At 38.0% G+C, this 22614-nt stretch overlaps 1 protein-coding gene across 5 annotated transcripts in view; it reads left to right on the top strand.

Moving 5' to 3' along the window:
• The window catches only part of LOC104574775 (3',5'-cyclic-AMP phosphodiesterase 4D), a 345941-nt gene that overhangs the window by 307741 nt on the left and 15586 nt on the right, over window positions 1-22614 (top strand). The window contains exon 1 of one of the 5 annotated variants that reach the window (XM_088523266.1): window positions 19068-19501. The exons of the other annotated variants lie outside the window; for them this stretch is intronic. Coding sequence (XP_088379392.1) covers window positions 19454-19501 — 48 coding nt within the window. The 5' untranslated portion in view covers window positions 19068-19453. Of the gene's footprint in view, window positions 1-19067; window positions 19502-22614 lie in introns of those variants that run through there. 5 annotated transcript variants of the gene reach the window in all.

Genomic DNA, 22614 nt, shown 5'->3' with positions numbered 1-22614 from the left:
GCGGGAAGATTATGGGCGAAGCTTCCTCTCATGCAGAGAGCTCTGCCTTATCATTTGTGAACACTTCTGTCCTGTCCAAAATGTGGCACTAGTTTGGTAGAAGGGAAGGATCATCTATGACAATGTGCGCTACTTCCACAGCAGCTGCCAATCTGGTGTTCAATGAGAAAAATCACAAGTTAGCTGTTCCCCTAAGGAGGGAGTAAGAGGGGCCTTTGTTGGAGCAATAGAGCTGTAGGTCTGTTGCTGAGAAGAACAAGTGAGGGGGAGAGGCTGAAGGCCTGAGCTTGAGCAGCCTCTGTTCTGGGCGCCCATCCATGACAGCAAGCATCTCTCCCCAGCCCTCAAGGACCAGCGTTTATGACCTGGAAATCCCTCTTAACCTGGGATTAACCCCTTACTTGTTTCTCAGGGGTCTTCTCAAGTGGAATTATATCATGCAGACTATCCCCTATTTCATGTCAGCTGAAAGGAGCCTATTCCAGGGCTCCAAACCAAGTCAGTATCCCTTAATTTCACTGACTGAGTCACTACTTTAAATTTAAAGTAGAACTAATTTCTGCTTTTGATGTTCCCTTCTTCTTAAAATGACCTGAATAGAAGAGCTGTTTAAGAGAAATGATAAATCTGTATGGTTGCTGTGATTTTTTCAGCTTTTCAACTTCTAGCATCACATAACTTCCTAGTCACTAACCGTTCGATCATTTTTTCCATAAATATAAGCAAATGGTCCATACCAGCACACAAGCACCCCTTTTTGTAGCCTCTTTCATTATAGGAAATGCCACAGTATGAAAAAATTCTTTCCTTTTAGTGTAATGGCACCGAATAATATAGACAAAATGTTATGGAATAAGCAGCTAGGATGTGATGTGGGGAAAATGGCTTTACTTTCAACCACCACGACAGAGGATTTGGAAATTATGAAGGATATTGTTTTATTTAAAGTTAAAATATAAACATCAACGTACCCTTGTTATAGCATTTATGAAATGGAGTTTAGGGCTACTGAAAGGCATGATAAGTATCTAGCTCCTTGTGGCTTGTTGTGACAGTATTTAGAGCCAAGAACTCCCGAGTTATATTCTGAGTAGTGTGCTGACGTAATCATGGTTAGACTGTAAGACTTGAAGTATTTCAGAGACAAGAAGTGGCCATTCTCTTTTTTCAGTTTTGTGTTTCCAATAAAAGGCAGATTTTTCTCTTGAGTAAACTTTTCATGCAATGAATATGGTGTTCACCGAAATAGCAGCTCAGCCACTGTGTCCTAAAGAAACTGCTTGAAGAAGCTGATGTGCAGTCTCCATTATACTAGTTTGAGTGTTGGTTTGTCACCATTTGCCAAAACTTTCTGTTAAGAGACTTAGAGAATTAATGCCCCTCATCCTGCCTTGGGGCTGGGCAGCCGCCTGGCTCCCGCTGAGCTGCGTTGCTCCTCCGAGCACCTCCTGTCCTTGCCAGCCTGGCCTGCCCGCTCCCGGCGCTTAAATGTAGCGGCAGCAGGAATTGTGTCTGCAGGGAATCACAAGCAGAACAGCAGCAGCAAATCAAACTGGTGTGGAGGGCCTGTTTGGAAGATTATCTGCAAATAAAATGTAAAAAGCTTACTGCAGCTATTAATTAAGTTGTAAGCCACTAATGTATGACCAGCTAATGGAATTGAGCTAGCTGACCACTTCTACCAGATTCTTCAGCAAGAGAGTGTTTAACTGAACCATCAGTTTGCAACTGCGGGAGAAAGCGCTGTTTTTTTAATGCATTTTTATTATTGGATTTATTTGGGGAGGGAGAGTGAGAGACAAAGGAAAGTTAAACTAGAGAAAGACCTTCCGATTGAGTTTAATTAGTTTAGATCTTTTATTATACATAAGAAATAGGTGAATTACACTTAATATACAAAGGTAGTTTTGCATTTTCCCTGGTCTAGCATAGTTTCAAATTTGTACGGAATGAATATATGTAAGTAATTTATGAATATATTTTAAACAGGCCAGAATGTAAAGTACATAACAGTATCTGAAATAGTTTTGACATGAAACAATGCAGGTCATTAAGGTCCTTTTTTCATCTACTTGAGCAATTCAATATGTTTAAAAAAATAATGCAGATAATATGGCACAGCAATACTCCCCGACATTCATGCTGCACATCTTAGAGATGAGAAGATTTTCAGCTTTATGGGTTGGGGAAATGAAGCAGAGTGGTTTAAATGTGTTTGTGGTGATCCACTGACCGACTGAAACTGACTTCATTGCTTCTGGCTGCCTCTTTCATGTGACACATTGATACTGTCCAGCTGGAGTGCCCGTGTGCCATGGTTTGCAATCAGGACTTGGTTGTGCTTCTTGCTGCCTACACGTTCATAAATAAGCTGTTTTTTTCAACCAGAAAGATCACTCATTAGCATGTTTCAGAGCATCAGAATGCAATCCACTCTAATCAACACTAGCCTTTTGCAAAATGTTAATGAGGCACCAGTTGCATTAATAAGTACTAGCCTAGGCTGGTTTCCAGACTCCTCCATCATTCTCCCTCTTTAATTTATTATGTGCTAATGGTAGCTTTTGCCTGCCTGCATCCATAAGCACTATGTTTTCTCTACTGACATTGCCTTTCTTGCTAAGTTTTGTCTTGAAGGTGTCTAGAAGCGCATTTTTCAAAGTCATGTAAATCAAAGCAAAAGCAGAATTCATTTTATTCTGAAAATGACCTTACAGGAGCTTTATGCTGTTACCTCCAGCCCTGTAATTATTTTGGTGTATCAATATTTTTCCAAATACATAAGCCCAGGGGTGTGGTTTGATGGGCATATGATTTAAGTGAATTAGTTGCCATGATTGAAAAGACCTGTTCAGGTAAGGGTTAACGTATTCAAACCAGACTATCAGATCTTGTTTTAGCCTAGGTTGACTATACAGCCTTAATTTCATAAGGAAAGCAACACTGTACCACGTTGCACTGAAAGAGTTACTTCAACTCTTTCAGTGAAAATGAAGTGTCACACATTCTTATTTACTTTTTCTCTTTGTATCAGTGGATGTGATGCTTCAGGTCAAGGCATCAGTTTACATTTTATAAATGACATTTTTAATAGATTTACAATTTGTAAACAGGTGCCTTAACCTGTTTCTTAAACACAAAAGCTTTGGGCTGTTCAGCATAAATTTCAGTATGTTCAAAACACATAGATTCTTCAGAATAGATAATGCATTCTCTGTGCTTAAAATTTGTCAAAACTTATTAGGGCTTTCATAGGTAATGACAAATATTAAGTAATCAAAAACAATACTTTTTCAGAAGCAGATTTAAAAAAAAATTGCCTTCCAGTGGACTTTTCTAAGTGATTTAGGAGTGTACAAACCCTTTGCAAGCTTTGCCAGTGCTGGCTTTGCAGATGATTGATGATTACATGAATTATAAGACATTCCTCTTCAAATTTTCATAGCAACTTCTTACAAGGAGGGAAAACAGGCAGCTTTCTTTGCATGTGGTTCCCCAAGAGTCTTGCTTCTTAGCTTTAGCTCACCCAGGTTCAATATATGCTGTCAGTGAACACTGTGGTTAAAAGGACTTTTTTTTTGTACGGTATGTCCAAAGCTTTACATGCCTTAATATTGGACCCACTTAATATTACATTTCATAATTTGATTATTAGTTGCTTTTTTTTTTTTTTTGAGCGTCAGTAAAACGAATAGATATGTTTTCCAACTGTGGCTCTTTCTGAGTGTTACTGGGAGTATTTCAGAGGTGTTACTTTAGGAGGGACTTCCTTGTGAAGATGTTGCAGTTGGTAAATGCCTGGTGCGTGACATATGCTTGGAATTTCTAGGAGAGCTTTTAGTATCCCCTGCTTACAGAGCTTCATTTTCAAACTGAACCACTGAATTCTAAATACAAGAAAATAAAGTGCATAAGAAAATTCTTCAGAAGTGAAACTTAGCACTTGGGCATTAAACCCTTAAATAATGTGTCTTCCTTGCCAGTTATGATGTACAGCTGTACATCTGATCTTCCTGGTTTCCAGTGTTAGCCTTGTGAAACATAGATTGGTTAGAGAAATGCTAAGACACTTAACAACTAAAACCATGTAGTTGGTGTAAAGTGGGACTGTAGAAAAATAATTTTGTAACTTTTTTGTAATTTTTTTTTTGTATTTTTTTGTAATTTTTTTTAATCCAGGTATATAATTTTGAGTTGATGCCTGTTTCAGATTTTATAGATGGATATAAGTAACAACATACTGATGTACAGTATTGATGGGATTTTCATTTTTCCTTTCCAATTAGTATTAGAGCTTTAAAAATTTCTTGGTCATAGAAGAGTAAAACTTCCTGGCAGACTTCAATGTGGAGGATAAGAAGGATAGGTGTTAATCTCAGATCTTGCTTATACTGTCATTTCCATAGTAAATGTCTAAGTATGACTGCTGCTTGAAGGAGAGTCATCTGGTTTGTGCTCTTCTTTTTTGCTTCCTGCCACAGTCTAGGGGCTGTTGTGAAAGCACAAGCTCTACACAAATCTCTCTCCTCTCCAGTCTTGCTTTTCACCCTGCTTCTGGTACAGGGCTGGGCTTTTACCCTGCTGATGCCTGTGGCTCTGCTAAACAACAGCAGAGTTGCAGTGACCTGATCTTATCTGCGGAGCGCCTTTTTCACAGCTTTGGTGGGGGCAGCATCGAAAGTGATGAGATCCATTTTGACTTGCACCTTAACGAATGCCAGAGGGCTTCAAGGAGCCTGTCTGCAAACTCAGACAGCTAGCCTTTGCTTTACACTGATTTTCATTTGGAAAGGCTTTATAAATAAAAACTAGGGGTTATGTATTGTTACGCTTACTTTACTATGAGATAATTGTTTGAAGAGTAAGTTTTATGGTAGGCAAGGTGAATGCTTGTTCCTAGTCAGCAAAAGTACATGCTGTGTTCACAGAATGTACAATGTTTTAGGTGTTTGTTTGCATTAACCAATGCATGCTGAGAAGACAATCATAAAATTCAGCACCAGGTTTGGTTTTTAAAAGCTACGAATAAGCTTTTTCTTCTGTGTAGTATTATATTAAGCAGTTGTTAGTGTAACTGACATATCAATCCCCATGAAGTGAGTGTGACTCTAATGTCCACTGAAATTATCAAGTATCACTTCCTTGGCTTTTTTTTTTTTTTTTTTTTTAATGGATTTTGCCTTTGACAAGGAATAGGCTCCGTAATCAGCTCTACAGGGGTACGCAGATGAAGGCTGCCCGCTCTGCACTTTCAGTTCTGTGTTCTGGTTTGCAACTTGGCCGAAAGTGCGGTATTCGGCATTACAAGATAGCACTAGAGTGTCGACTTCCATTTCCTGGCGTGTACGAACACAGTTTGTTTGGATTGATGTAGTGTGTGTTGAAGCTAATAAAAACCTTTAAATTGATTTTTTATTAGGCCTTGGACTGGGCCCATAGCCATTTTTCTTTAGTGCCTTTATCACTTAGATTATCTAAGAGTTGGGATAATAAACTGTTAAGCAGGAGATTTGCGAAGTGAAGGGAAGGTGTCATTTACTGCATCAAAAAACCTTTTTTTAAAATGTTTTTGTCCTTTTAATGGCAATAATACTCTCGTTGATGTGAACTCGCCATGTAAACCAGTGCTGTCCTTCTGAGTCTGCAAAGGAATCTCTAGTTTCTCAGAGTTGCTCAGGGCTTTTCCAGCTACTCTGAACATTAAATGTGAAAGTGCAAATGGGCAAAAATCAGTTAAATTTTCTCAGTTTTTTTTTTCAAGTGTGAAGAAGCTGTTAGATCTATTTAGACTATATTGATTTTGCTTGGTTTTAAGATATTCTTAAAACTATCTTCAGTGATTTTTGTGGAATTTAAATAATATATTTTTAAGCAGATTGAAATATGAAAACTATTTTATTTCTTAAAAAGATAAATCCAGAAATGATGAGTTCAGTATAAAGTCCTTTACTTGAGTAATGTCCGTGTATTTTGTATCCCTGTTAGAAGTTCATCAAAGAATATATCCCAATCATGTACATGTGATCATGTGCTTTTATTAGTGTAACTTGCTTTTATATTACTTTAATTATTTTTATTCTATCTTTACATTTCTCATTTTGCATGTCAGGATTTGTTTCAGTCAGTGTTCAGAAAAAAAGTAAGTAATGATCGGTTGTTATTGATTAAATCAGAGGTCTGAGAGTTTCAAATTAAAATAGGTTTCTTGGCTATGCTTTTGAAGTTCATAACTGACCTAAATTATCAATGCTAAAGCATAATAATTAATTAATTGCCACATAGATTTAACTCTTGTATATAAAATATTCACTTGTTATAGACCATGAATAAAGGCAGCATTTACCAAAGGTAATTATCCTACGGCACTGCAGTAGCTTCTAGAATTGCTGAATTTAAGCATTTTAACATATCAGCATTTCTAAAGGCAATATTGATTTAGCTCTAAAATTATGTCTATGTAAATGTTGATTTATGGGCATTCTGTCATATCAGATCCAGATAGTTCATGAGAAACCCATATTCGTGAGAGTTATATATATTGATGTGGTGTGTACACCCTTTAAATCTACTTATATATATCATACTATTTTTTATTATATAAAAATTAGAATAAAAATTATTTCTACATTTGAATAATGCTTTATTCCTGTTAAGCAAAGATGGATGATTACTTTTTTTAAAAAAAAAACAAAAGTAGATTTGACTTAAGTTCCAGCTCTACAAAATTAATTAAAAAATCATAGGTTTTTTTATCCTGCATATTGTGTGACTTTAAGAGGTAATCTTGGTGGGTTTTTTTGTGTTAAGTCTTTGTCATAAATTGTGGTTTTGAGCTGCTGTTGTTAGGGTCTTCGAGTGCAGCTGTGTCTGGAGGTTCTGAGCCAGTGTGGTGAGAACCAGCTCTAGTCTGGAAGGTGCATGTGCCATTCCAAGTTAACTGGAAATAAACTTTCTTTCAATAATCTATATGAGCTAGGATGGGCCAAAATATTCACAGGATGAATTACTGGTGTTAGGTCTATGTCTATGCAGGAACCAGACATCCAGTTACATCTCCGGGCCCTCAGTCATCGTTCCTGATGCTTCCTATGAGCACGGTATCCAAGAACGTGCTCTCCTGAGACGCCGTGATCTTTTATACGCTGTTAGTTTTGTACATTGTGATTGATGGGCGATGCAGAAACTTCAGTAGCTAGAGATGGAAGCTCATAACAAGCTACTTCTTAAACCGTTTCTTGGCTGTTAGTTGCTGCTCGGCTGAGACTCAGCTGTGACAGTCAGACCGTTCTGCTTTGCTCCAATGCAAGGTTAAGCGGGGTTGCCGAAACCAAACTAACCCGTCTGACTTTGCATGGGACGGAGGAGCCGCGTGTTCTCCGTCAGACACGGATGCGTCACCTCCTTACCAGCCTCACATTAACACCTCCCTAGCGTGGCCTAATCTGAACCCTGCAGAACGTAGGCCAAGTATGCAAACATCCCTGGCTGATAAATGGTGTATCCAGTGACAGGTAAGAATGATTGTTCCTGATGCTCATTACAGAGTAGAGTTTCACTGCGCTCTGTAAACAAAAACAAGAAGTCCAGGGCCAAAAACGTGCTTAGGATCCAAGTGCAAGATAAGAGACAATGTATTAATATATCAGTAGAAAAGGGAGCAAGGAAATAATTCAATGAAAAATGCCATGAACTTACTCATGCAAATGTTGAGGCTTTTGTTAGGAGTGGTTTAAATAATATGGATAATAAGTAAGCAATTTGGGAAATTATAGAGCTGCCTTTGGCCTGATTTTGTATCTTGTCTTCATGTCTCTTTCATGTATACCAGTAAAACCAACCTTGCAGTACACCTGCCTGCAGAACTGGAAACCAACAGCATTTTTTTTTTCTTGTTTTCATAATTTTTTGCTAAGAGCATTTGGATGAAGCGCTCGCTTGGAGAAAAATAAGTGCTATATTTTTACCTGTTTCCATGTATGCGTGAGACAAGAACGTTGTAGATGAGATGGAATATTTGCTGTGGTCTGGACAAATAGATACTCGTATTTTTTTGTAGATCTGCTTTGATTTACAGCATGTAGTCTCAAATGAATGGTCAGAAGCACATGGTGGGATGAAAATTTGTTGATTGATAACTCACTGTTTTTTTTTTCCCTGAAAGAAGAATGACACTATCAAATGCCCTATAGTTAGCAGAATGAAATTTACGGTTTAGTAAGAACTGGAGCCTGAGCTAACAAAACTATGTGAAAGGATGTAGAATGCGCCTTCAGTCTTCATGTCTATTTTGGATGATTTATAGGAGCTTGATGAGGCATGTATATACGAAAAGCCCGTACTGAATTTGTCTTAGTAGCGTTACGTTGCCACCTGCAATGTTCTGCTTTTGTCTGTGCTGTCATTGATTTTTCAGTCTTGTGGTCCTTGACTTGCTGTCAGTTTCTTTAACCTAAGTGATGGCAATTATGTGGATGGCAGAAAAGTTCGTTTCATACTTGGTTTTCACATATTAAAAGTGGAAAATATGTCATGTTTGTGGTTTAGATTTTTGCTTCTTAATATGTATGTTAAATATTAATACATATGCCTGACATTTATGTTTCTAACTTTGAAAAAGGTGGTGAAGAGACTTACGTCTGGTAGCCTGAAATGGTTATCCCTCTGAGATTTCTGATGAACTGTTATAACACATGCTTGACTGGGCCTACAGTAGAAACATTTCATTAAAATGTCAGGTTGCAGAAGTAAGATGAATGTAGTCGTACCAGCAAAGCTATATGTTCCTTTTTGTGTTTTTGTCAAACTAGTCTTCTGAGTAAAAAAGGCAAGGCCTGTAAAAGCTTGGGTTTTGCTGGTATCTGTTTTAAGGTGACTGTGCCATCCCAGCTCTGTGAGTCAGTAATCCCTCTTCTTTGCATGCTTACTAGACATACCTCTCTGTAAAAAACGTGCACTGTGGGTGCAAGCCTTTCTGGCTACTGTCTTTGGGTGGATATTTGCAGGGTAGATCTTTACCTGCAGCATATGCTTGTGTGTATGTATAAGTTATTCAGATGAAGGACAAAACCGCAAAAGTTGTCCTTTCTGGATATTTGTAGGTTGTTTGTGAATAATTGTGAATGTTTCTGGAATGACCAAAAAGATCTATTACAAGAACCCAGGAACTTTTAATATTTCTAATGTATCTTACAGTGTCCATCTAGGCATACCTGGGCTGCTCCAGTTCTCCATGAGCCCTAGGGTTGTGTTCCATTAGGATGTCTTCTCTGGGAGAAGATAAATTTGTTACTCCTTTGTTACAAAAAGGATGAAACTGAATATTTGTCTCAGAACATGAACAGTATTTGTGTTTGCTACTAGCAGCAAGCTGGAATATTTTACTTCTGTAAATTTTTAATGTCTGACAACATGTCTGCCAGTGTTAACTAAGCAAGTGTTAACTAGATAACAACAAGAAGAAGGAGAGAAACATGTCAGATGAGTTTGACATTGAACTTGTCTATTCAGTAAGAAGGGAACTGATATTTTAGAGGAAAAAAAATCTTTTTCACTTTAAGGTACTTAAATGACAAAATACATATTTTCAGAGGAGTGTTCCTTTATTAGGAGAAGCTGTACATCCTGCCACCTTTACAACTTCTGAAGCACAAATACTTATGGATTTAGGACAGGTTGTCTTGAGAAAGGTTTAAACTTTACTAAAAGTGAAATTATTCTTATCCTATAATAAGAATATTCTTATGAGGCATTACAGCTTGTAAATCTTACCCATGCAAATAAGACGTTCAAGAAGCATCTGCAGTTCCTGTAGCTAGGATAATCTGTGCAAGTTCTAGGAAATCTTGTGCTGCAGGGCATGGGTGGGTGGCTGGAGCTAAGAGCAAGTATAACTCCGTGGTGCTGTATTTTTTTATTAACAACAGCATTCCTTTAACATTGGTATTTCATGGTTTTATGTGCGCTATGGAAGTTTTATATCTTTGCAGTACTTCTAAAATGTTTACTTTCATTGACTTGATACTTTCATTGACTTGATTATTTTTGGATTGCAAGTCTTCTTACAGATGCCATGAAAATAGGAGTAGCCATTTAATGCATATGCATATAGTAGACTACACTAATCTTTCAAGTCAGATTATTTTTTGTTCTTTGTGGGTTTTTTTTTTTTTTTGGTAAACCTTAAAGAGTCTGCAAAGTACAGGACCTTATGAATTAAGAGCGTAGGAGCAGCACCAAGAACTGGGCTCAAGACAAGATTTGCCAGTTTTATCTATCAGTTATGCTGAAAAGTGTCCTTCACTGGCATTGCCTTTAAGAATGTGGGAGTGGTTTTGGTACACTGTTTGTATAATGGCCTACTTCAAGGCATTAAAAAAGATAGCTACTCGATTTAAAAAGTACAGTATTAGCCAAATGATGCAGTTGTATCTGAGGCTGAAACTTCCACCCAGCCGTGCGCTGGTGCACCCCTGGAGGAGGGGGGACATCGGGTTGCTTCTTTCTGCAGCTTGAAAGGAAGGGTGAACACAACAGCGGCACTGAGAAGACCAGAAGGGTCTTCATAAGGATCCATCCTTATGCATGGATCCGCATAACTGAAAGAACTGAGGAGAAAGACCAGAAACGCTGGTGGTTTAGTGGTCCAGACCTCATGGCCTCACCAGCCCTTCCAGGCCCTCCCTAGGGTCTCCCTCCCATTCAGTCCAGCCCAGATCATCAGGGGCAGCCATCCTGGCAATCACTTTTCCCAGGACAGTCTCTGAGATACACAGAACAAAAAGATGTGGCTAAAATGATTTACTGTGCTATCCTGGAAGGGGATTTTAGATGGAAGTCTTATCTCTCTTTTGTCCCATGCGTCACTTGTGGGGTTTTTTTATTTATTTATTTTAGGAAGTATTATAACTATTTCACTCTTCTTTACATATCATCACACACACAGTACATAAAATACAAGCATTAGGGGAAGAGCAATAAAGAAATTTCGTCTTCTGTGTGTCACTGGTCTTGGATCTTTTCTTCCAAGAAAAGGAGTCCTAAAAGGAGTACATGTATCCGTCACATATTTTTTAGGTTTTATGTGTTCGTGGTTTCTTCTTCTGCTATGATTGAAAGGCCAAAGAGTGGGTCTTTTGGTGGGTTGCAAAATGGAAACTGTTTGATTCTGAGATTTGGTCATGGGGAAGCCCATGTTCGGGCAGTCCTAGCAGTGAACTGTGTGATCCTTTGACTACAGTGGGCTGGGGAGGTGGGTGCTTTTCAAGGTGTGTGCAAAGGCACCAGTGTAGTTGAGTATGCAGTGAGTTTCAAACTTTGGTTATGGGAAGTGGAGAGGATGAGTGGGAAGAGAAGACCCAAACTTAATCTATGTGTAGATGTAGGCCTTTATATTTTCTTTCCCAGCCTGGGAAGTTGGCATTACTGGTTCGCAACAGGCATTTGTTCCTAAATGTAGCTTAGCAGCACTATCTGCTGGTAAAGACGAGGTGTAATCTTTTGTGAAGAAATAAAGAATAGAATTTAAGAAAAAAAATTGCCAACATCATCTTTTGAGAGATACTTTAATTATACCCTTAATGAAATACTACAGATTGTTTGTAATAGGATGCGCCTTTTATCTGGAGTTATGATACAAACAATGGATTTAAATTAAATGGCAAAAGTTTTATTCCCCATTCTTGTATACTGCAGAAGGATTCATTCAGTTTTCTGCCTGAAGCTAGAGAGCTTCCAGTTTATCAGTACTCTTAATTCTTCTATTGGTACCTATAATAATGGTGCATTTCAAAAGCTTAGAGAATTTTAATTTTGATTTCTTATCACTTGCATGCTTTCCAAAGTTGTGAAGCATGCCTACTTTCTTCTCCATTTCAAGTTTTTATAACTGTTTTAACAATAGCTAGCAATTCCTTTACAGCAGTAATTGCAAACAGAAATACATTTTTTATGCTCCTAATAACCCGAGTTGTTTATTTTGCTTTTAGTGATAATTAATTCATTGGACTTTCCTGTCACTTTTCCACACAAATTATAGTTCTTATAAAATATGAGCATAATGGTCAAGCAAACAAATCACTATTGAATATACTAGATAAATTTATAATTTTGAAAGGGTCAAGTTCTGTTGTTGTGTTATTTTGTTGCTTCATCTTAGGATGCTTTGAAAGAGAATTTTTTTTAAGGTTGTTTCCTGCAGAGTTAGTTGTTATTGGGAAATAGTGTAAAGAGAAGGGTGATATTGAAATACCTTGCATGCGTGAAAGGGATTTCTACATATCATGTAAAGGTAAAAAAAAAAAAAATCAGTTTGCTGCAAGCTCTCTGAGCTCATGCCATGTGCAAACTAATCGTACATTTGACTTGTGTGCCAACATCTTTTATAGATAAAACCTGTAAGCAAAACAGGTTGGTGCCTGTTGAGAAATGTGTTGATACAATGAAGGAAATCTTAGTGGAGTAGGCATTTCAACTAATATTGCTACAATTTAGATGCCATTAAAAATATCTTGCCTTAAACTAGGATGTTTGTTTGGCAAGTATCCAGAACAGAGGAATGAATAACTGCCCTGTAGTTTCATAACTTTTCTCATTAGGACACAAATATGTCATGTGCTTGCATGATTATGCTGTGGATTCATGAAACATATACATAAGAGCAACATACCTACTGTGCTTTTATGATATGATAGGTATCTAAGTGAAACTGTTTTTTAAATTATTTTAGGGCAGAACTTTTATTCGCATCAGATGTGGTTGCACAATAGATTCTGCAAGTTGCAGAGAGGGATAGAGGTAACTACATGGGCTGTTCATCACCATCTTCTGCCAGGTGTTGTCAACCCCTCAGAGCTGCTCTCTGAGCTGCAGGTGTATTCACTTGTGGGGGATCTAAATTGTCTTGTTAACAGTTGCTTTCCTGTGACTTGCATTGTTTTGATAGTGCTGTGTTAGGGGAAAAGTAAATATGTAGCAGAATATTGTAAACTGAAAAATATTTATTCACATTCAGATTTCATTTACTGACAGACTTATGTAGAATCTGTTTTATACTTTACCCTATTGTTATGTAGAACAATTTCCACAAGATAAACATAGGTCAATATTGTGACTTGAAAAACGATGCTGGTAAACAAAATATGAGTTGAAATATGATGTCCTTTTTGTTGCTTTTGCAATTCCTCTGGAGAGATTATGGAAAATATCAGACATCTATTAAGACCATGATTTAGTATGAGTGAGAATTACAGGTCCATACTCTGACAGTTCCTGTGGGAAAAAGTGTACTGCTACAAACAAAAGTATCTTGTAGCTAATGCTTATATTATCACTAGAGGGCAGTAAATACAAACACTGAATTATGTATCTTACCAAAAACCTGCCTTTTTTTTTTAATGGATAGAGAAGCCTTTATTCATTTCAGCTGCTACGTTTTGCTACTTATTCCCCCCTCCTAATAATCCAGAAGATTTTTTCCTCTTTATTTCAGTCTGTTCAGCAACTTAAAATACTTTTATTTGGTTCACAAGAGATATATATCACATCTTCAAATAAAATGACCGTAGCTCAGGCTAGTCCATTCTTTTTAAGGAATGAAGTTTGGCAAACCAGGAGGCTGCGAGAAGCCCTTTTTTACAGCAACATGATTATGCTACAGATATGAACCTTAAAGCTGAGGCTTCTTCCCGAGGGTTTTTTGTCCCAGTTGCAGCCATCCCTGGTTCATGGGTGGGCACCAATTGCTGCAGTTCCTGGAACAACTCCCAGGGTTTGTAACATCCCTCGAGGTGTTTTATTAGCCTCTATAAATCTTCTCTCCTTCCAATAAGGGAGGCTTAGGTGGAACTCAGAAGTTGGGTGATGCTGGCTGATTCAGCGTAGTTTCCCTAGCTGTCCTGCTATATTTTCTTCCAGACTGGTCCTGCCTGTTTGGTGGCTCAGCCAAGTCCATCCCTAAGCCCTTGCTTCTGGATGAAATGACTGTTCTTGTCTCCCTGTGCCAAGCAGACTTTCCATTTTGTAGGTAGGCTTTTTGCTGGGGCTCCTCCCAGTGTAAACTCTGGACCAATTTGACCAATTCTATGAGGATGGTCATGTTTGTGACCAGCAGGAAAAGAATTTGCCATATATGATTATTGCTGCTCTTGGTGCTTGAAGCTCAGTATAATGGTGATTTCTGATATTTTCAGACAGGATTCTCATTTGGTTCAGGAGATGCAGTCTATATGTTCCCATTTATAACACACAGTACTTTTTTGAACACTAAACTCTGTGAAGCATTTAGCTGTTTTCTGGCATCCTTGTACTCAGGATTGACACTCAGGCTTCTTTTTCATGAGAAGAACCAAGAAGTTCATAGCACAGCTTGGCAGTCAGTCTAGGGGAGTGCAGTTGAGAATTCAAAAGCACTGTTCTACCTTCAAAGCTAACCACATTTCTGCTGGAGTTTCCTTATTACCATCTGCTGACCTGTGGAAGGAAAGACTAAGATCATAAATTATGTCTCCTGTGGGATAGTTCCAAAGTACTGTAACTGAGTCAACAAGCTGGCTCTTAAGCCTTCTTCACATCCTTTTCCTCAAGCCTGACTCATTGCCATCTTGCTTTCCTGTTGACTGAGCCTTCTGGAGCCTTTGCTTACTAGCAGGAGCCAGATGGCAACAGTAACACCTCACTTAAAGGCTCAGGATTTTTCCTGGGCCTCTGAAGGAGCAATAATTCTCCTCATTGTGCCTGTCAGTAGTGTTTTGCCATGTGTTTGAGGGCCTGCAGTGGATATGGAAAGGGGTCTTTCTTTGGAAGTTGGATCTTGGACCCGAGCCGTAGGATGAGTCCGTGTGCTCAACAGGCATCTGCAGGGGCTTGTGATAAATCATGCGCATCAATGATGGATAAAAGTATTGGATCCTCACTTACATTGGTGAATTATCTATTATTTGTCCATTTGCAAAACACACAGGCTTCCTTTTTCTTGGGGGGCAGTATCCCTTTGGGATGTCCTGTTGTGTTTCTTTCCCCTCTGACCCCATAAATCCTCCCAGAGTTCCTGCTTTCTAGGGTATAGCCCATCGTGGGGTGTGCTCCTTGTCACTGGGTCTGTAACTGTCCAGTAAACTATCTTGAATGACAGTTTATGAGTGGTGTCAACAAACAAAACAAATGGCTCGCTGTGACTTTTTTATCCTCAAAATTGATTTTTTTCCCCAATTTTTCTATTAGCTGAAAAATTTCATAGTATTGACTCACTTCCAGATCATCAGTGAACAAAATTGAGTACTATAACATAGTATCGGGTCCAATAGAACCTGACTTGAAAATGTTCCATGTGGTGAAGACTTCCTGTTGATGGTTGTTAGAAATCAGTCAGTAATCAGGTTCTTAATTGATTACTCTGCATCCAACTTGCAGAGTAATATACACCACACAATACAAAATATATAATTCAGTTTTTCTATTACTTTACCCAGGACTGGTGTTTTGTGAAGTGGCCTGGAGTTACCAAGCCATCCTGATTATAAACTGTGGTTGGCGCAGTGTTAGCATTTTTGCACTCTATTGGAATGTATCTTTTTTTTTCTTTTTCTTTTTTTTTTTTTCAAAACTTGCTGAACATCACTGTTCCTGGGATTTCTGCCTCCTCTTTTATGACCCTTGTGAGGAAAGGTACCCAGGCTTGTTGATTAAATAATGTATATCATTCCCTGTGGGTTCTAAGATTGAATCATTTTTTTACCCCTCAAGGTCACTGTTTTATTTCTTTCTAACTATGCAGCAGTGCTTATTGCAAACTTCCTTGTTTTCTGTTTTTTTTTTATTATTATTTTTATTTATTTATTTATGTTACTTGCTTATTGTCATTCCAAACTTTACTTTTCTCATTTCCATCTGCTTTTCTTGACGAGAACAATCATAGAAAAATGTCAGTATTCCCCACAACACACACTCACGCACACACTACTTTTATCTTCAGAGATATACGTTTGTAGGAGAACATGGATTTTCCTTTCAGATTGCCAAATTTCTCTTAATCTCTAATTTACAATGTTCTTATCTCAGAGTACTCTGTCTCTTTATTTGTGTGTGGCAGCTACTTGCTCTATACACGTCTACTCGCCACAACAACCCCCTCTAATTATTTGCTAATTAGAATTATTCAAATTCTACCTTTGAAGCCAATTGTTTGCTTTTTCCAAATTGGGAACTGAGGATGAAAATCAGCAAAAACAATTACCATAAATCAGTGCAGATGTGGATGTTCCAGATATAAATTTAAAGTAGTCAGTCATGTTCTTCCATGTAACCACAGTCATGGGACAGAATCAGTGAAGTCATGCTGGTGAATTATGTCACAGTAGTTGGTAGTTTTATGACATTTAGATTAGGAGACTCAGAAAAAAAAAACTCATACAAATTAGGAATAAAATGCCAAAATCAGTGTAATTTCCTACTATTAATGTAGTTATTTTGCTACTAAGATATATTAAAATATAAAGTATCTTGTAACATATTGGTACATGGGAGGAAAAATAGCGTCCTGATAATATATGCTACAAGAATTTGTCTGATTCAGTGAAATATGCATGTAGTTTTCCTACAGACTTGTAAACACCTTAGAAAAAGATAGAAGTAACAGAAAAGTCTCCATGAACCATAAAATCTCAATAGAAGAAATAAAACTGCTAATAGTTTTATAGATAACATCCTTCAACAAATTCAATAAACTAGAATTCAGTAGTTCTAATGGGTATGTCTTTGTCTCATACATTGATGGGGAATAAAAAGATCAAAGTTTTTTTATGCATCCTAAGAACCTAATATAATTTATATAATGGCTTTTTAAAATATTCCCTATTTAATACAAGCTTTGGGTTTTTTTAGGACAGTTTTAGTAAGATATAACTAGGAAATAGCCTTTGAAGTGCCAAGAAAAGTGCTGAAAAGCCCTTAGCTTTGCAACACCCAGAGTTACTGCCAGCTTCAGCCAAGCCGTCATACAGACGTACGTGCCTAACTTGTTAAGTAGCCAAAAGTAAATAACTATTGTTATGATCTTCTAAGTCATGATATGAATAGCTTAAGGCTAAGGAATGGGTGCTACTCCCAAGAACATTCCTGAAGATTTCTTTTTTTTGGATCGTTTTCTCCCCTTTCTCCATCCTGGGTAGGCTACAGCTCTTTTATACATTTGTGCTGCAGTGGAAATATTCATGGAGCCTCTCCATCTGGGAGTTCTTGGGTGGGGAAGAATCTAATTCCCCTTCCCCAAGGCTGCCTGGTCCCAGCTTATGTGCCTTGCCCTGTGCAAAGGAGGTGGTGTGTGATGGGGACACTGCAGCTCCCTGCCACTGCCCCCTTGCCTCCCAAATTGCTGTGATTTTTGGGGTGGGTAGAAGGTAATCTTGCAGCGTATTTAATGTGAAAAATCAACGACAATATTTTCAATTCTTAGAGCTGATACTGGGTAGGTGGCAGCAGTGCTGTCTTGTGGATGATCTGGAAACAATGCAACACAGATGTGAAGCCTTTATTTAGCATTACAAAGCAGAGATGGAACAAGCTGGAGAAATATTTTCCAGAAATACTTTTTAGACTATTTTAATGTCATCCTAAATCTATAATAACCTAGATCTGTTTTAAAAATTAGTTATCTTATAGCTATGTTGCTATTTAGGTCAAGGATGGTTGTTCTAGTATATATGATGTGTTCATTCATGTGTTCTTTGTTTTTATGTAATTTAAGGAGAGCAATGATTTCCATATGAAATGCATTATATATGCGCTAGATGATTTCCCGACTGTATCCAGTTGTCACATTGCTGTACATTTCTCTCTTGGAAGGAAGAAGCTTTTTTAATCTTATATTTCCCCCTATTGATTTTTCCAGGTTTGGTTCTTTTTCAAGCACATAGTATTGCTGACATTGCTGTGTAGCATCATCCAGAGAAGTTGAAACCACTTCAGCCTAAAGCTTCCTTATGACTGTTGTTGGTCAGCATCTTCCAATGAATCAGCAGTGTGGCCTTGGGCTGAACACTGCACCTCATTCAGCTTGTCCTTAGGCACTTCCTCATTCTCGTATTAGGAAACTCTCCCTTCTTTTGATACAACAAAGACTCAGAAATTTGCCGCAGTAATGCATATGCCTTATATAAAGTGGTGCAAAATAATGTCCTTCTCCTAAGTTTTTGTCTCTGAAAGGCAGATGGTGGGATATTTTATTTAATGCTCTGAGTCAGCTCACTGACACGCTTCATTTTCAATTAATCCTTTTTTTCTGTGTGTGTGTGTGTGTGTTTTTTTTTCCTGAGAGATATAGCTATAATTGATCATATTACTCTGGAAAGGCAGAAAGAGCAAAAGTTGAATAAATGCAGTGCGAATCTGAGGATTCTTATGTCTTTGTTCTGGCTTCTCCATGGAAACCTCAAACTTACTGGGAGTTACAAGACTCTGCACATGAACCGTTTCATCTTAATAATAATTGCTTTTATCTACTAAAATAAAATAAAAAGCAGTAGAGAAGGACTAGCAGACTGGGCTAATGGGCTGAGCAGATCAATTTTTAATCTAAGTAGCAGAAAAATCCAAAAACATTTTCATTGTTAGCAGTACATCTTAATTGTTCAGAAATTCCAATAGTTTTGTTTCTCTTTCTTTCTTTTTTTTTTTTTTTTCTTTTTCTTTTCGGGGTGGGGGGAGGGAGAAGTAAAAAGGTCATGCATTTCCCTTGCATATGAGAAGTTAAAAACATTAGACAAGCCACATGAATGTACAGAATAGTCATTTTCCCTGTCGTGCATCCGTTGAAGAGACATGGCAGATCCCACTGAAACCGAAAGAGGTTAAGCTAATTCCTTTTGAATGGAGTGAGTGCTGCAGGCGGGGGTGCCGTTATTAAACGGCATTTGCCATAAGAAAGAAGAAATGCCCCGTTGCAGGAGGGCCATCCGTGGTGACCAATCGGCAGTGTCTGTGCACCCTGTCACTAGCCCCTGCATTTCTCTTTTCGGGTGACACACTATTGGCTGCTAGTTAGACTCTATGGGAGGGATTACTGACACTCTGTGGCTTCCCCTTCAGGTCCTTATTTGGTAGCTGTTGATAGAACAAGACTTTCCAGCAGCTGAGCATCTTGCCATACATTATTCATTAAGTCCTGGTGTTCAGGAAATATGCATATCCCTAGCTCTTCAGATATTTCTTCAACTCATGCAGTCTGTCTGTTCAGCCTAGCCTCTGAAGGTCTGGAGTTTTACAAATGGCATTTATACAGTCGGAAGAGCACTCGTTTGGATTTCATTGCAGAATGTCTTGTGTACACCTAATTGCTGAGACTCTGAAGATCAGCAAAAAGAATTAAGAGGGAAACAGAAGTGATCTTTCTACTTGAAAGTATTTGCAGTATCCTATAGCGAAGAACTGAATAGTTTAGATTGGTAGTATCAAAAAAACAAAAATGCCTGAGGCAAACTATTTACTCTCAGTTTCTTGGGGCTACATAAAGGTAGGATTTTGTTTTACCTTTTAAGAATGTTGATATGCAGATATGTTGATATGCATGGTTACTGGAGAGCATGTGTATTTGTGGGCAATATGACTCTGAGTAATACGACTGTAAAGAGGAAAATCAGGAAAGCAAGCCTTTGTTCAGCAGTGCGAATGAGCCGCACGGTGTGCAAGCTTCCTTATAACCTGCGCTGGGACTTAAAAAATAGCATAGCTGTAGTGCATAGTTAGAAGTCATAGAAACCAGAAGAAGTCACTGGAGTTTAGGATTTTTTTTTCCTAATAACTAGATTACGCTACAAGGCTATATTTCTGCACATTAAAGGATTAAAAAAAAAAACTGTGATACTATACAATAGGAGAGTGCATGATTAAAAAGACAAGGCTGAGGATAATGGGTGCATGTATGACTCATACTGGTTTTCATAGCTGAAGAAATGTGCGATTATCACCAGTGTGCTCGAGCAGCATTTTCTGGTAACCTCTGTGTGTGAGAGTGTTTGTGAGACAGCTTATTGATTAAAACACTGGGAGCCTTAAAATTGTCCTCTTCTAGTATTGATCTAAATTGTTACGTAGAGCAGCTTAGAACTAGCCTGAAACTGTGTAATACTAGTAATTAGAATTAAATGAGCTTTTGCCTCTTTCGTGGTAAAGTTTTGCACAATGAATTAATATACTAGCATACAGAACTACTCAAACTCACTGAATACACAATCACATTTGGACTTTGTCGTATCCCTACTTACGTGGATGCTGTTGCCTTTGTAATCTGGTTTATGAAGTGGTAATAAAATCATCCTATGCTTGACACAGAAAGCTGTTCTAAATTATCTCGTTTCAAAGGAAATTCTCATTTCCCCTGAACTGAATAATGCAAGAGCTGAATTAGATTATTAATAAAAATACAAGCATTGTGTTTGCACAACTGAATTTCTTATGCCCCTTTGTATTAATATCTGCTGTCATCATTGCTTCTTTCTTCGTTTTTCGTTTTTTTGGGTTTTTTTTGTTGTTGTTAAGCAGAAATGCAGGACTCTCATTAGGTCATTGTGACCATTCTTGGCAAATGCTGGGTTGTTACAGTATATTCTCAAGGATTTTGTTCACTCATCTCTGAAGAGACTGGATTCCATTATGCCAGTTAGATGGATTTCCTCCTCTTTTACCAAAAATAAGATAAATTCAACCAGAAGTAGAGCATTTTATTATAATTTGCTTGGAAGTGTTTCCTGGAATGCCGTGCAGCTATTGTGTAGCTCCTACATTATGCATCACAAATATTTGATCACAGATCTTCAACAACATTTCATGATTACTGTAAAATGGAGATATAATTTGTCAACTGAATTCCAGCAGAGCCGGATAGCTGCAGCTGATGACATATGATAAAATGTCCTCAGTACAAACAGTATCTTATACTGTCTCTAGGCAATGATTTTAGTTAAGGAGCTATTTGAATAGTTTTAGCACATGACCTTTTAAGTTCACGATTTACACGTTTTAGGAAAAAATGTGAAGATGGGCAAAGATGATCTGTTTTTTTCTGGCATTTGAAATTTTAAAATGTAGGGTATTCTTGAGATTCGGAGGAAGAAGGGAGTGCTTTATTCTCAGAGATGGCTACATCTCTAAGAATGTAGCTGTTGTAGCTACAAGTATTTACATCCCTGATTCAATAGATATTTTGCATAGCAATTCTGTATGTTCCAAGCTATCCTTCATATTTTGTTAAATTATATTTGAGAAACTGAATGTCATGATGGCATATTTCTCTCTGGCTTTCATTGAGCATCTTTTTTTAAAACATAGCTACCACTTACCGCAAAGACAGGTTTAGGGATATATACTTCACTGTAGAAATATGAGCATGACCTTGGTATTTATTAAGCACCTGGCATTCAAACTGAAACCTTTATCGAGAATGCTACTGAAATCGAAGATATTTTTATGTAGCTAAGCTATTAGAGCAGAGTACTTGCTTAATGATAAGGCTGGCCTATATAAAGTTCATTGACTCATTTTCACAGAATATGAGACTTCAAATCCTTTTTGAGTTTTAAAAACATTTTTTAAAATAACAGACAATTCATAAACATCATGTGCTTACTGTGTGTATTAGGCTTAATATTCCGGCTGTTATTTGGATGGTGCATGTATGCATTTTATCTGTGCAAGTTTTTAGATTTTTTTTTTCTAGAAGAGGGGTAGCCAGAAAGGTCATAACTGCAACCTGCTGCCTTGTGGGATTGAGGACCTGTGCAAGGAGCATGCACAGGAGGGCTCCAGCTCCTCAGCGTGTTACGGACTCCCATGCAGGGCCTCAGAATGTAGCTGATTCCCATAGGGGAGGACATGCAGGATGGGCCTGCTGGGGCATGGACCATATCCTTCCCTTCACCTTTGCTGCTGCTTCCAGCGGTTGCAGTGGAAGCAGCTGCTTCCACAGTCCTTAAGCTGCAGCAGATCCATCCTGAAGGGATCTTCAGGAGTGGAAGGCCGGGGTGGACGAGGGGCATCCCGCCAGACATCCCTGCCACAGGTGGTTCAGCACAGCTCCTCTCCTTCCCTAAGAAGCCACAGGCTACACCTTTGCTTAAGGCTTTTGCTACTGAGTTAAGAGTTTTATGCAAAAAAAATGTGAAAAGTTCTAAAGTGGAATCAGTGAACACCATGTATGCTAAGCACATGGTCAACACCTTTCCATCGCCATGAATTTATTCTGTAAGTGGATCTTCTCCATGTCTTTAGACTGGAAGTTCCTTGCTACCATGATGTAAACTCTTCCCAAATTATATTAGTGCACGGGAATACTATCTGGGAACATCATTATTGCAGAAAACTGCCCACATTTTTTTCCAAAAAGCCTAGTATCAAGCTAGTATCAAAAAAAAACTGTATTTTTCCCCACAAAAATATTTAATAATAATAATAAACCTAGGTTGACAGCAGTAACATATAAGCAGAGATAGACACACATTGGGCTTCATCACAAAAGGATCTGAACTAACTCATTTCTCAGTTTGTAATCTGTTCTTTGGAGATGACAGCTCTTTGGGAAATTATCTTAGTCTATGCGAGATACGCACATTTATTGTTGTGTATCAGAGT

Source organism: Tinamus guttatus, unplaced genomic scaffold (assembly GCF_059628265.1).
Source record: "Tinamus guttatus ecotype Peru unplaced genomic scaffold, ASM5962826v1 Tinamus_guttatus_pri_ptg000173l, whole genome shotgun sequence".
NCBI lineage: Eukaryota > Metazoa > Chordata > Aves > Tinamiformes > Tinamidae > Tinamus > Tinamus guttatus.
The sequence above is the reverse complement of the archived record's forward strand: the minus strand, read 5'-3'. Positions and strand labels throughout refer to the sequence as shown.